The following is a 16147-nucleotide window of genomic DNA, read 5'->3' as shown; positions in this document are numbered from 1 at the left end:
ACATTAATTTCTATCGTCACTTTCAACCATAACTGTAACATTTGAGGATGTAGTCAAACATGGTGGTCCGTCCTATCAGATGTTTCCATGGTGATTATTTCACATACTGTGTTGCTTTGCTAAAGTTAGTGCTGGGCGGTATGCCAGTTCACACTGAATACCAATGTATATTTTCATTATGAAATGAATTTTTCATATACCGCCCTACCGGTGTAATTGATTACACAATGTTCGGAATGCTACACTGCGCGACACTGTTTCAGACTGCAGCCTTTTCAGTGTTGCGCTTCTAAACAGGCATGGTGCGACTGCGAGGCGTGGTGAGGGTAAACAGTAGTGCTCTGGTGTTGCGTTACGGTAGTGCTGGGCGGTATGACAAAAAATGTATATCACGGTATTTTTCAAAATTCTAACAGTTTCACGGTATATGACGGTATTTTTTTTTCATGCATAATCAGGTGTTCACAGCATTTTCTACTGATTGAGAGAGGAATTATTAGCCCCTTTTCGATAGAAAAGGCACCAAATTTGCTGCAAGGTAAAGGCAGCACTCTGCCACCTTGTCTATCTAAAAGGGGGGATTAATATTCCTTCTTTCCCACAAAGCTGCCACTGTGATAGGCATAAACATGTGATGTGACGTGAAGCACGAAGTTAGGCATGAACAGTGACGTACAACATCGGAAGAAATGTGGCGTCACTTGATAGATTTGCTTAATTTTAGACCCATGGCCCATATTCTTGCCTCCTCAGTCAAACACACGCCGATGTTAAAGCCCTGCTATTAAAGGAAGCATGCAGCGTAGTGCCTCGCATTAGCTGCCTCAAGCAACAGACAGCTAAGAGGAAGCAGGTCGAATTTGTCTTCAATGTAAGAGATTTACATTGCACCCCATTGGAGTTTAAAACTGGGTTCCTAACAGGGGGCTTTTAACTTGAAAGTAGCGATTGCTTGCTGCTACAACAACCAGCTGACAGCTACAGAGACCGAGGAGAGCTAGCATCTCCCGGATCTCAGCAGCTTTCCAGTTGCTCACCTTGACATCCGCGGATGAAGTCATTAACTGCAATGTCTATCCTAGCCATCTTCACCGTAAGGTAACACCAGAGCACTACTATTTACTCTCACCACGCCTCGCACTCGCACCATGCCTGTTTAGAAGCACAATATTGAAAAGGGTCCGGTCTGAAACAGTGTAGTGCGATTTTGGTTACAAAATGCAACCATTTGGTTGTAGTCTGGAAGCCTGCTGTCTGGAATGACATCGTTAAGAAAGACAATTATGTTGTATGTGAGCTCATGTGTGATGCAAGGTTTTTCTACCTGGATCTTACTGTTAACAAACATTCTAATTTGGTCAATGTCATAAGTGACGTCACATACTGATAGTTAAATGTCCATGCCGTTTTATCACTCATTTTGCCCAGATTCACAAAGACTATAAATGTCAGGAAAGAATAACAAGCGTGTGCTGATGCAATAACAAGAAAAATAGTTGAATAATTTAATTAGTGAGGATGATGTAAATTATAGACACAGAAGACTGACCCAGGTGTTAGTACCATAATTCACTCATGATATATAGAGGGCCTATCAGTCACAGGTTATTTTCAGGAATATAAACAAACTCCAAAGAAGACAGAGAATACCTGTCATCACGTTTGCTGGGCTTTGTGACGCCTTTGGCAAAAGAGAAAGAGAGTGCAGGTGATTGCGTGACTACGAAGGAGGGAATATTCATCTCCTTGTCTTCACTCCTGCCCTGTTAGAGGATGGCCTGCTCTCTTTTCTCTCCCTGATCTCTTTCTCTGTCAACTCTTTCTCTCTGAGTCTCTGCCCTCAGGGCCCATGCTCTGGTACACTGACACTGCTGCAGCCCTATGGCAAAAAAAGTCATCCACTAAAGTTCACTGAGACAAGCCTGCAGATTTGTTTCCAAAAAAGAAAAAGGTTAAACAAACATAGAAATGAAGTATGGGCTCATGTCAATCATAAGATCTTCAAAAAATAGACAGCTCAGCGCGAGTCCATCACGAATTTTGATCTAAGACAAGACAGAAGTAGCAAGCAAGACTGGGTGGGTTTTTTAGCTTTGTTGCCATGGAAACCATTGTTTTGCCCTCTTCCTTCCTGCCTTGCATTCCTCCACACAATGCGATGAAAAGTAAATTGCCTTTCGACAAAAGCAGACTGGAGTGGTGTATGGAAAAGAAGCGGGCGACGACTCAGGCGGCTGAAAGAAGCACAAGAGCTGAAAAAACATGCCCGAGAAAGTTCAAGTGGAGCTGGGACCGCTGGAGTGTGTTCACTCACTGGTCATTTTGTTTTCTCCGGGCTACATGTTACCTGATATCAGGTAGACTGATTTTTATCTCGGACTCCCAGCAGCACAGAGCCAGACAGTGGACTATTTAAAGAGTGAAGAAATAACAAACACCCACTCAGATTAGATGTACGCCACTCAACAAAGCCCCAGAGCATAGATGTGCTGTTGCCACTCTGATAATCCCTTAAAAGCAAAAAATCCACACAGGATGTCACGTGACTGTAGCTCCAATACACCTTGTCTCACCTCACCTTTTTAATTGAGCTTTACTGCACTTCTATAACTGCCCTTGCTCAGCTCATGAGCGGTGAGTGATTTGTTACCTCGTGTAATGCTTTGCTTATCTTCTTCCGCTGAGAAGAAGGGCATGTTGGGCACCGGTGCTGTGAGCTTTGCAGTACAAACTCAAATACCCAGGTGCGTATCATTAAGCCCAGTCCTCATGTCAACATTGCAGAGAGTAAATATTTCATTGACAAGAGAAAAAGAAAGCATGTACTCACAGTTCTTCCAGACAGGGGAAGTCCTTGAATACATATGCTGGAAGCTCAGTGATGTTGTTCATGCTCAGGTCACTGTGGAGAATAAAACGTCAGTCAGAAACACAGCATAATCATTTACTGAAACAGTTAAATTAACGTTGGTTCACCTTGCCTTCGGGGTCTTAATAGGCTGACTGGGTAACACATCATTATCATTACTTATTATTTCATGTCATTTTTCTTATTTCATTTTGCTTTAAATATTTGTTCAAATGATATTAGCCTGTCACAGATATACTGATATCTGCATAATGCAGTGAACATTTCAGTGCTACGATGTCTTTTTGGGCAATAAAGTTTATTTTTAAATTGTAAAATATTCTGCCTCCATCGTGCACATTCCTTTGTCATAAGTGTTTAATAAATACATTTCAATAATAATTGCAAAAAAGTAAATATAAGAATATTAGACAACCTGAGATTGAAAATCAACTATCTTTCCTTAAGGTACAGTGTGTTAAGTGCAGTGGCATCCAGCAGAAAAGACTTGGCAGAAATGGAATATAACATTCCTATGTATGTTTTATCAAGTGTATAATCAATGAGCCATTATTATCATTAGAATGAGCCATTTATATGAACATAGGGAGTGGGACCCGATCCATGGAGGTCACAATGTTGCACAGTAAACTGTTCCTACACTAGCCTAGAACAGACAAACCTTGCACTAGTGAGGGAATTCTGTCTCCCAGCACTGTTATCTACTGTCTTTGGCAGTAGTATGTTTTAAAAACATGCTAAAATGGCAAACATACTTAGGCATATCTGGGTGCCCTTCCAAAGTCAGGTCGATGTGTGGGAAACACTGATAAAGGTATATCAGTCAACAAATCAATGTCAGAATTGTTTCACCAGTTTCAATAGGGCTCTACTTTATATTGCAAAGTCTTTTTAAATGCTGATTTGGAAAAGTGTAAAGTTTGACTCTAAATTCTCAAATGACTCAAAATAAAGTCATTGGAGTATGAAGCCTTATTTTAACCACTAAACTCCAGAAAACATGTAAACACTGACTTGTTGACCGTCATTATAAAACGCATGGATAAACAAAAGGGTAGTTGTGTCACCCACACTTTATGACAGTTTTATGTCTTCTGACTATGCTTGCATGATCTAACCTCAACAAAAAACCCTTGAAAAAGCAGTTCTCTTTAGCCCCAGGGATCTTCATTTTTCAAACCAACTTCAAGTAAAGATAGGCATGTAGCAGCATGAAAAATATGCACACAGGACTTGATTTGCCTCCCCACCAAAGCTAATATGAGTGTATGTGTTTACATCTTCATAATGACAATTACAAAACCCACACTGATATGCCTGCTACTGAAAATGTGTTAACTTCAGTAAAACAGCAACATTTCCACCTGGGAAAAGTAAGGAACTGTCACAATAAAAGAGGGGACAAAGGGTTGTCTGAGTTCTACTGAGGAGACGTATACAATCTAATCTTGATTAGGATTCGACCAACCTGCTTCAAAGAAAACCCCACTCAACGTCATATATAAAGAGATGTTTATCAAGGGTGAAAAAACATCCGGGATTCACAAATGAAGCTACCCCCTGCCCCCCTTTCTCCTCTTTCACTCTCCAACTGGCCATCTTGAATTTCACTGCCAGATCTCTCATGGACCTTGTGTGTGGGCCCCTGAATCCTACAAGGATCATATTGCCCTTCCTCTGCAGTCCTAACTACACACACACACACACACACACGCACACGCACACGCGCACGCACACACACACACACACACACACACACACACACAGAGATGCACAGAAGCCTTAAAAGGCGGGCCCTGACAGAACCCTCATCATCCCTGCGACCTATGCCCATCTCCACTTACCTGGTTATCCAATTACCATATAGACTATGCAGCTACAACAACACTTCCTTCAACATTCGCCCACTCCTGAGCTTTTCTCCAATCCTGAAAACATCTCTGCTGGTGTTCTGCTGCAGATCTGCCACCACTGGTGGTTAGATGGATACATCCCGAACCACATTTCAAACAGTCTGACTAAATCTTCCGATTGTTGACTGGTCTTAACCACACGCAGGGCAAGGGAGTACGGGAGGCCTGCATGACTCTATCACACTTCCTCCCTCCCTCTGTGTCTGGCTGCTTTAGTCATCAAGGTCTTGGCCTGTCCGTGCTAAGACAGATTGAAGGGGACACTAAAAATGCAGCTGTGATAAATGGTGACAAGCCTAAACGCTTCTACAAACAGGTATCTGTAAATTTCTATCCCATGTGCCATTTGGCTTCATCTTAGCAGAGAGGAAGCAGAGAACTTGAGAAAAGTAGCAGACATGCTTTGAGAAATGGAAAGGACAATAGAGATGCTAAGGGGAAGCAGAACATGTTACAAAAGTCAAAAATAAAGATAAAATCTAAACTTTGCTATACTTTTAGAATGCAAGATAACAGGCCGGCAACAAATGATCGTGTATATTCTCTATGAATTACTAATGATTTATTGATCTAAATTCTTCATACCGTCTTTAAGTACAGAAAAAACAGAATACCCCAAAGCCCACCTTATAAATTCAAAATGGCTTCTTTGTTTGTTGGAAGAACATTTTAATGCCCAAAGACATTTTACTATCCAGTAAGATGAAGTAAAAAACAGCAAACCCAGGAGAATGTTAGAAGATTAATGATTTACCAAAATATATTTCTATCAATCAATACTAATCTATACTGTTTACAGTCCAAGCAACTGTCGATTCAATTAGCCTACACTGGATTAAAGTCAAATTACTAACTCACTCACTGGTGGCTTATGGTTTTTAGCACTATATCAAACTGCCAAGATGAGAGTGATATATAGCGTGATATAGCGAGAAAGTGCATCGGTTCCTATGAAAGTTTTAGCCAGAGGGACAACGATAAGTGCAGCATCAAGCCTATGTGGCAGAGTGGACATAATGAACGCACTTCCCCAAAAATGGCACATGCTTTCAATAAAGCTACAAACATATAACATTTCAATCATCATGCAAACTCTTCAATCAGACACAGCTCCTGTATCCATCCATCTACCATCATCCCACAATATACATTAAAAAAAGTATTTCAGAAGTCTAGGGCTACCCCCAACCAAGGTTTTTCTTGGTTGACCAGTGGTCGTCATTTAGAGCGATTAGTCGACTAATCGACGCATATACAGGGTTCTCCCCAGACAGTGGAACAATGGCGCTGCGCCGCTATACTGCTAGCTCAGCGCAACTATACACATTTTCAATGTTAGCTGCTTTATAGCAGGTGTTTGTGGGCCGCCACAGTGTTCTTGCAAAAAAAGCGTTTTATACACAGGCCAGCCGCCAGTCACATAGATTTTGACTTAATTTTGACAAGACACCGCTCCAAATGTTTTTGGGTTTTTTTCCTGCGACCAGTCGACCATTGGAATTTTGGTCGGCTAATGAGTTTTTGGTCGACCGGTGCTTGGTCGACTATTTGGGGGCAGCCCTACAAAAATCATCAGTTATTTTAGTTTGACATTAAAAATTATGGTCTGTCGACCTGTGTTGAAGGGGGAAAAAGCCAATTAGAGGCATAATTATGTGATTCAGTGCTAAAACAATAGGACATTTTGTTCAAAAGCAAATTGAGGGCACTTTATCGCTTGGTTAACATGAAAATATCTTGCCATCCAAACCCTGAAACAAAAAAACTACAGTTTTGTTTGAATTTGTGAATATTCAGCTGACTTAGATTGCCAGTTGTACCTGTGAGTTGTATCATTCTATAATAAAACTCCTGCTGTGAAAGTGAAACATGTAGTTCATGCAGTCATAACCACTTTCTTCGGTCTGTGTAAGTGACTGACCAGTACTGTCTCATAGTGTTCAGACGCTTGTAAATCACTTTAAAAGTATGTGACAAACAACAGTCAAGGTGGTAGAATTTAAGATTCAATTGCAGATCAGGTTAAAAACACAAAGTGTGCTTAATTAATGCTTAATTAGAAACAATTAGGATTGCAGACAGCCCTGGCATCTGAATAGTTAAAGGGCATAACATGCTGTTCCATGCTGGTTAGATGGTGTTACATTCAATTCCCATGCTGCAGAGTTTTGGGATGCCCAATGGTCTTTAATAAAAAAACATTAACCTATACTAATTTCCTGATATATTTTGAACTGCCAGCAAGGGGAGCCTGCATCTTTCCAGTCATTACAGAATTGTAAGCCTGTCACTCAGGTAAAAGGCTCACCCAGCACTTTGTACCCCACAAAAAAAAAAAGTTCAAATGTTATATAATAATGGATTCCAAGCTAAGGAACAGTATGGAAATGAGGTAACTGCTTTTTATTGATTCTTTATTTATGCAGGGGGACTTGAATGATTTATGATTACCTTATTAAAAGGTTGTTTCTTTTTCACAACAAGGATTTCCATCCCAAAAGATGTGTCTTATCTTGGATGCAATCAATCTCTAGCCGTTTTTAGACATGGCAGCAAGCCGCCAATTTGCCCATCCTTTTGGCGGCTCGGTCCGCTGTTTTAGACAGAGGGCCGTAAATTGGGGGTCTGATTTGGTCCATCAATTTGCCGCCTTGGAGGTACGTATTTCCACCTCATCACTTCATCCGCAGACGTCAAGATGAGCAAATGGACAGCCACTGAGATCCAGAAGATGGTAGCGTCTCCTCGGTCTCTGTAGCTGTTTAGTTGTGTCCGCTTGTTGTTGTAGTGGCAAGCTAGGACCGGTCGCTACTTTCAAATGAAAAGCCCCCCGGCTAAGAACCCAGTTCTAAACTCCAATGGGGTGCAATGTAAAGCTCTTATTTTGAAGACAAATTCGTTGTCAGTGTTCAGAGCACAACTTTGAGCTTCGCGTCACGTCACCAAAAGCCTACCTCAGTGGCGGCTTTTGGAAAAGGAGAAAAGCGCCTCAGTTTTAGAAAGACAGACTTGGAGCAAATGTGCCACCTTTTCTATCTAAAAAGGGCTTATGACTCCAGAATGTTTTAATGCCATTTTATCAGTATAAAATCATAAATTGCAGTTATTTTGGCAAACTCAATCGTGACATTACATTTTCGTATCATCCCATGCCTAACAATAAGCAACATTAATACATGACCTTGTGAGTATTGCAAATATACTGCAAGCTACTGTTTACACTGCAATTAATTATGCAGGTGTAGAACAAGCCTTGCTTAGTGTAAAATGTGTGTTACAATGACTTATACATTAAAACACATGCAATACCACCTTTATTTTTGAGTTGAACACATGTCTCAGCCCAGTACACTTCTAACATAGAACAAAGCAGAAGACCATTACTATACATTGGACACTGATGTTGACCAGAACAAAGTTTTATGCATCGTATTATGTGATTTAATGGATGCCAGCCAGCCTTTCAGATGACAGAAGCACAGGCTGTGATCTAGCACACGTTCTCATTCACAGTTTGTTAGTAATGGATATAAATACAGTGCGTTCACTGGGGTTAATTCCTCGGTCAGTCAGATGGTTCATGTGTTTTCATCTGGTCAGATGTGAGGAGCAGATCGAGATCTTGCTCAGGGGGACCTATTTTAAATTTCCCTTCTCCTTAGGGTGTCATGAGACAATTATCAGTACCATGTGTTGAATAAAGGAAGTGGTGCAGATTTTAGATGAAATTAAACTAATTAATCAATCTACATAAAATTAACTGAGAAATATTTTTTGGAAGATTTTTGAGGGACAAAAAAAGCACAAACTTCTACGATCTTTCTGATGTGAGAATTTGTGTTTATATCATTGAGAATATAATTTTTTCTTTGTTATGGACTGTTGGTCTGAAAAAACATTTAACCACTCCAACATTTTTCTGCCTTTTATTACATTGGACACATTTCAGTTTCCAGGCTCTGAGTTGTCTTTCTGATGAAGCCTCCATTTTTACCAGTACAGCTGCCTACACTGGCCTGTATACAGCTTTCACCTCACTGTGTCTGGAACCTGAAATGTCTTTCTAACCACATCTCTGTTTTTTTCACTTAGAAATATAAGTACATCACTGTGAGCTGGGCTTTGAGCTCTATCAGGTGTCATATAATGCACAACAATACTGCAGGTGAAAGATTCCAGTTCACACTGACAGCCACTGCTGCTGTTGTGCTGCTTTTACTGCACAGCCAATAGTGTTAAAGGACAATTCTAAAAATTGTTAGTAGTCAAATATTTTGCTATTGAATCTGTACTAATAAGGAAACACAGCCTCAGATAACAATTTGCACTTATATAGTTATTATCTTTGATCAAGTTTGAAATTCAGCCCCTGGTTATTTCCCTGTTTTATGCAATGTATCAAAAAAGGCTTCATGATCATTTAGTGCTAAAAGTACGGAAGGAACTTTGATCGAGGCAGTCCATTTAACTGTGACTGCAGTGAAGAGCTTAATACAGATCTAATTTTAACTGAGTGCAAGTAACATTTCCACGCTGTATCTTTCAGTAGTACTATCAATGAATTTGCCTATTCATAGTAGGATTTGCATATCTTGGAATGCAAATTACAAGTTAAATTCCCTCTCATTTGTATTTTAACTTGATTCCTTTCTTAAACAGGTGAGGAGAAGAACTTTCTGTCGTCTCCTGAACAATTTCAAAAAAATTCTTAAAAGTAAGATACTGGAATGATCAAGACCTTTTTCCAAAAAAATGGCCCTTAATGTTATGTCCCTTATAAAAAAAAAACTATGTCTTAAAAATCTAGCCTAAGTGTAATGCTGTTTTTCCACTTGCACTTTTGATTGCGCACTGTCAAAACGAGCCATGCCGGTTATGTTTGATGCTTTTCCACTTTCACTCCAGTTTTACTGCACTGAGTTGAGCCGAATCGCAATTGACCTACTCTGGAGTAGGGCCAAGGCGGACCCATCCCACCTCCAAGCATGTGGTGGTGACAACTTGCGACTCCAGCCAACCCGTACTAAGCAGCTACCAGGGGTTTTTGATAACTGACTAACTGTTTCAACGTCTTTTCAAGCAAAATGTAAAACATTTGCTAGTTCCCGCCTCTTGAATATAAGGATTTGCTACAATGGGTTTTAATGGAAATATTATGACTAAAAAAGCAAAACAGCGATTGGCAAGAAAAGGTAAATGGTGTATGTCTGAACACTGTATAACTTTAGTAACTCCAACTACAACATTGTCAAAAGTAAACTGAACACTTGCAAAGCAATATTGCTAACCATTAAAAAACTTACTAAACTATTGAAATAAAACACCTAAAACACAAATTAAAAAACAAATTTCAGCTTGAGGTTATATTTAATTGTGTATTCTGGGCACAGGACAGAAACCTGCAATCATTAGCAGTTAGAAGCTGTGTGATGGGGGGGATGGGACTAGGTGTATAAGTGGAGGGCAGGGTTGGGAACTCAGAGAGGGGGAGAGAGCGTTATATTCTCCCATCCACAAGTCACCCTGTTTGGGAGAAGGGAAACTACTGACTGGCTTCTTTCACCTCTGCTGACCAAGAACAAAAGTATCATTCAGTTAAAAATGGACTGAGGGCACCAATGGTGAGGCCGGCAAGCTCCACCGGCAGAGTGCAAGACCCCTGATGCTCCCCCTCCTTTTCCCCCAAGTCCCAACCTAGTTCATGCAATGAAAGGACCTAGCACAACTAAGATGCAAGCTGCAATGCTCCCTCAGACAGTAAAATAGTTCATGCAGGTAGGATACCAATAAGGAAAACCTCAAAGAGAGTCAGGTAAACTGCACTGAAAAGGACTGTTTGCTTTGTTACTGGCTGCAGGGCCATGTCTTTCCTCTCATCTGCTTTTTTGTGAGAGGCCTGTTTCCATTACAGGTGCCAAAACTCAAGTCCATGTGGGCTGTAGGTAAGAGTCCAATCCAATGTTGTCATATGATTTATTGGAAAATGTGTGGTCCTCCATTACCTTTAGTGATTTAGCCCAAAACTCTCATCCTTTGACAAGGAACTTCCCTGACCTTTGGGCTCTGCTACGCTTACAAAACACTCCCTTAACGCTCTCCATTTCTGCTATACATGTGTGTTTGTATCTGTCGAACACACCTTCCTTCATGTTGTTGGCACAGACTCAGACAAGATTTTTCTCAGCGACTCTATTCGATAACACTGATCCTAAAGACATGATCGCTGCAAACAAATTCAGTGGCAAATGTTTTAGAGAGAAACATTCCTATATGAGATTTTTCCTTTACACATCAGCAGAGCATTGTGGCTGCATTAGCCCTGAGAGAAGGAGTCCTTGCAGCTGCAATATGTCTCACTAATCCATCATGATCCCTAACCCCAGTGCTCCACATACAAAAGACGGAGGGAGTGGGAGAGGACAACTTAAGTTCAAGAGACCAGGAGAACAAATGAGAGTAGGACAGAGAGAGGGACAAACAACCTTTCACATACTTTTCAGAGTTTGAAGTGAATACATTAGGCAGTTCAGTGTTTAAAACCTGTCACGCAGCGTTTGGATAGCCAACTGTGAGACTAGAAGATAGCACAATCTTGAAAACAACATATTGTTTTTCATTTTGGCATACAAAAATCCCAGCAGAGAGGCAGGAACAGCTATCGTTTTGTGAAAATATTGTAACATGTTTTGATTGAGATGCCAGACTACACAGAATAAATTGGGGTTTTTTTTTCCTCCCCAGACTGGTATGTTAGGAGCTTCGGTGGGCCTTGTGTGACATGTCTTGACAGCCTGCTGTATGAATCCACTTCCTCTGGTTGCTTATAACTTCTTAATATAGGTGAATTAAAGAAGCACAATAATAGTTCTGGTGAAGCTAGGTTTGGGCCATCGCTCTTGACAACAAACAATAACATTTTCATTTTTAGGCCACGTGGCAGGAAAACACAGGTTACTTTGACTTGACTAAATGACACCTTTTAAAAAGACCAGCACTTGGGTAAACTTAAAATCCTAATCTCTTTTAAACTCTTTTTTAAAAGAGAGCAAAGTAATTACAAAAAGTCACATTAACTTGCTGTTGTCAATGCTGTTGCAGAGGTGGTTACTTTAGTTTATGATTAACCCAGAGGTTGTGAAACAAACTGAGGAGTTTCTTCATGAGGCAATCATCAACTGTATCTGCACCACCACATGAAGATCTAACCTACACTGTGCACGCCACTTTTTATAAAAATAAAAAAATCGTGTCTTTGCTTTAAGTAGTAGTTAAGTCAGACTTGTCAATCTGTTCATGGCACAAGCTTGACTCCTAATTATTTTGCACTACACATACAGCACTGGGAACAAGGCACTGTTGGCTACAGTCCATGCAGCATTACTCACCCAAATCTGGCCCTATGTGTGACCTCAGCACTCAGTACATTACTTTGTGATTCGGTCACATTGCATTTCACACCCAAACCTTAATAAGGGTAAAATCTCAATGCTATGTCTTAACCAGTTATCCTGCAGCAGGCTGCAATGAAGATTAAAAAGTTTGTTCAGGGGCCAAACTAATATTCTAATCCAATAATTCTATAGCATAGTTTGTGCAGAAGACTTAATGTACGTCCAGTAAAAAAGAATTGCACAACAGAGAGCCACAAACTGTGGAGGTATTCATTTTGCATGCTGGTTAGGCCCCTGATCCATGCAAAAGTAGGGAAATTCTACATCACAAAAATAAGTTTGAAGACAGCCTGCTGCTAGGAAAAAAGGAAATAATTACACTTTGAAGGGAGTGTTGAGGTCTCAAGTAGGATTAAACCAAATCATTAAGTGAAGACAAAACCTCATCGACGTTTACTAGAGCTGAAATCATTTATCGGTAAACAAAATTCTGATAATTGGTCACTTCATCTTTAAATGAGGAAAAAAGGTTTTGCTGCTTTTCTAATTGTACATTGAATATACTGGCTATTGCTGGGAGAAAGGAACTTGTGATGGCATTTCCACTATTTTGACAACTGACAATTATGATCATTATCAACTACTTTGCTACTTAGTTTCTCAATTGATTGTTTGGTCTAGGTTTGAAAGAAAATCACCAATACAATTTCCCATTTCCCACATTGGATTTATCCGAACAACAAAACCAAACCCCCCCCAGTATCTAGTTTACTATCATGTATGTCAAAGAAAAGAATCAGACCTGCACATCTGCACAGAAAAGTAGGTTGAAATGGTGTCGGTTACCAAAATAGTTGCAGTTGAGTTTTCTGTAGATTGATGAATGCACTTTTTTATTTCTCTAAGATAAGTCATAGATTACTAGAAAAAAATTTAATGATAATGTGGAGACTGTAATCATTAATTACAGTCATTCTACTATTCTAACTGCTAAGTGATTTAACATTGTTTCAGAGGAAGGAGTTTCAAGCTATAAAGTTGCACTTGGTAGTTTTGGGGAGGACACAAACTGAAAAACAAACTGACCATAACAGGATAACACAATTTCATACATTTTCACCTGTTAATATGTAGGGGACTCTACCACCTTTCTAGCTTCAAACAGTGTCCTGGGGGGCTTATTTTCCTCTGAGAACAGCTTGTTTATTCAGTTATGGAAAAAAATAAATCATTCTGAGTTTGTATCATTACCCTAATTTTAAATTTCCGAGTTTGAATTTCTTCTCCAAAACTACACAGTGCCCCTTCAAGTTTCTCAATTCACTCTTTAGTATTGACATCATCACAAAGTGAGAATGGTGACCACTACAATATTCAAGAGGGCACACTCAAATTGCCTGTTTATCCAAACAATACAACCCCCAAACTATCCAGCTAACTATGATATATGTCAACGAAAGCATCAGATCTGCACGCTGGACCGCAAAATTGTCAAACTGCCTTAAAAATTATAAGTCAATTACTAAAATGGTTGCTGGTAGGTTTTCTGTAGATTGACTAAAGCACTGATTTGCTCCAACTCTGACAGGAGAGATAGATTTCAGGACAAAACAAATGATAATGTAGAGTAAGTCATCATTAGCTACAGCCCTACACTACAACATGAGCTGATCTAATATTGTTTCGGAGATGGATTCAACTTTCTGACTGCGAGTTGCCTAAGCTTTAAACTTAACTGTGTGTATGTGTGTTTCACCTGATCACTGTAAAGGACCTCGAGAGCTGTGACACCTTAAATACTGACTTTAAACACTTCCTAACATCTTCATCAGGAGATTTTCCCTCTGGTTAGCCATTGTAGCAAGTTCCCCCTGTGATGTTCAATGCCCATGATTCACTTGCGATGTAAACACAGCGAACATCCCCTTAACTCGGGCCTTTTTTGTGTTTGTTTTACAGTCGAGGCGTTTTATAAGTGCACGGGCGTATATATAGGGTGTTATATTTGACAGTGGATGTCAGTGGAAGTACTTACAGGTAGTAGGTGAAAGCACTGAGCCCGGTCGGGACGGTGGTCAGCCCTCTCCCGGAGCAGTCTGCACCCCCATCTTCATCGCAGCTGCATGAGGGCGAACAAACGGCCGCCGACTGCCCTTGACCGGCGGCACCAGGACGAAGGAAACACCACAAACATATCCAGAACAAATCCACACGCATTTTGTTCCTCCTCGTCGGTTCAGGTGAAAAGCGATTTTCAACAAAAAATAAATAAATAAAAGAAGAAGGTAGTGGAGAAGGAGGAGGAGGGTGGAAGGGGGGGTTGTTTTGTGGTTGAACCTATTCCGGACGTCGACTTCTTCTTCTTCTCATGTGGTCGGTCGGTTGGGGCATGAGGAGATGAAGCCTAACCGACGCTTTTTTTCAAAACAAAAAACCTAACGTCCGAGCTGCTCATACATTCACCGACACACACCGAGACACACGGTCCACACGGTCAGCAGCCCGGCGGTGTCTTCGAGCGGGCTACTACCTTGTCGTGAAACATTTTCTCAAAGCCCCCCGTGTGTGTGTGTCGTACGAGTCCATGAAAATAAAAGTAGCAGGGGCTGGCGACAGGAGCGGTAGCCTACCTTGCGTTTTCTTGCGTTTTCGTTGTCCCATTAAGTAACGCCACAACCAAGAAAAAAAAAGCGGTGGCTCTCAATGCGGTTGTCCCGGTTGGTTTGGTGCGGAGGAGGGGTAGTGAAATCTCCAGTTAAACGTACCGGACAGTCATGAACCGTGCTGGGTTTTTTTTTTTTTTTTTTTTTGTTTCCTAACAGGAGCTCACCGTCAGTTTTCAGCCATTCCTCACGCTCCCCTCCTCTGCTCCAGACATCAACAGCACGCTTGTAGCTCGGCAGGCACCCTACCGGACAACCTGCAGCAGTGGGCCCGGCCTGTGCAACACTGAAACCTGCACCACCAACACCACCACCAGCAGCAGCAGCTGCAGGGTCTGCCAAACACACTGCACTCCCACCAGCTACGACTTACAAAGTACAAAAAAGAAAGAAAGAAAGAAAGAAAATCCTGTGAACGCATGCCTGGGAGTCCTGTACAAGTAATGAGCCGGTAATTCCTTGGAAAACAACTACTAACCACTTCTCAACCACAAGAGCCACTTTTTCTTTTTGCTGTTGTGTGCATCAGCAGTGGTGGAAAAAGTAACATAAGAGTTTTTACTTAGTGTAGTGGTGGTGGAGTGTAATTAAATACAATTTACTTGAATACTGTACTTAAAGTGTAATTACTGGGTGAAAAAAGTAGCCAAAAGTAACAGCTGAGTAAAAGTGAAAATAAATAAATAAATAAATCTGGTAAGAAATAGTAGTCTACTCACCTATAAGCTTCAAAAAGTACCAGGGTTAAAGTCTTAAAATATCTATCAGAAGTATTGTACTGGCAATTATAAACAACATAATAAAACAGTTAAACAACAATAAACCCTTTACAGTCTGTACTTATATTTGTATCTCATAAAGATATATATATATTTGTGTACACGTGCACCTTATCCCATGCATGCAGTCTGCAAAGTAACTGGTAACTAAAGTTAACAGATCAATGTAGTGGAATAAAAATTACAATATACACTTAAAGAATAGCAATAAGGCCCAACACAGTGGTTTAGTGTCAGGTGGAGACAGTTTGGGTAAAGGTTAAAGCAAAAAATATCGAAAATAGTTGCTAACTTGAGCAAAAGTCTTAAAGTTTCTGATATTAAATGAACTTCTGTATCAAAAGTAATTTACTGGCAATAAAGACAATAAACAACATACACTCTTGTTGCCTTTATATTCTGTAATTATATTTGTAGCTCATGTATATGTATGTCATGATAGATACATACACATGCACTTTATCCCAACGGTCCTATATTTGTATTCTGTATACTCTGTTTTCGTGTATCTTTATTTATTATTGTATTATCA

At 40.3% G+C, this 16147-nt stretch overlaps 1 protein-coding gene across 2 annotated transcripts in view; it reads right to left on the bottom strand.

The window, feature by feature from the left end:
- The window catches only part of lgr4 (leucine-rich repeat containing G protein-coupled receptor 4), a 36526-nt gene extending 20656 nt beyond the window's left edge, over positions 1 to 15870 (bottom strand). Inside the window, exons 1-2 of one of the 2 annotated variants that reach the window (XM_037094670.1) lie at positions 14209 to 15870; positions 2831 to 2902 (exon numbers count right to left, since the gene is read on the bottom strand). In XM_037094670.1, the coding sequence (XP_036950565.1) occupies positions 2831 to 2902; positions 14209 to 14390 (254 nt within the window). In that variant the 5' untranslated portion in view covers positions 14391 to 15870. Of the gene's footprint in view, positions 1 to 1650; positions 1832 to 2830; positions 2903 to 14208 lie in introns of those variants that run through there. The other variant, XM_037094671.1, reaches the window with a different exon arrangement.
- Positions 15871 to 16147: the final 277 nt, after the last annotated feature.

The sequence above is a fragment of the Acanthopagrus latus genome, chromosome 4 (assembly GCF_904848185.1).
Source record: "Acanthopagrus latus isolate v.2019 chromosome 4, fAcaLat1.1, whole genome shotgun sequence".
In the NCBI taxonomy this organism is placed as follows: Eukaryota; Metazoa; Chordata; class Actinopteri; order Spariformes; family Sparidae; genus Acanthopagrus; species Acanthopagrus latus.
Note: the sequence above shows the minus strand (reverse complement) of the source record. Positions and strands in the feature narration are given on the sequence as shown.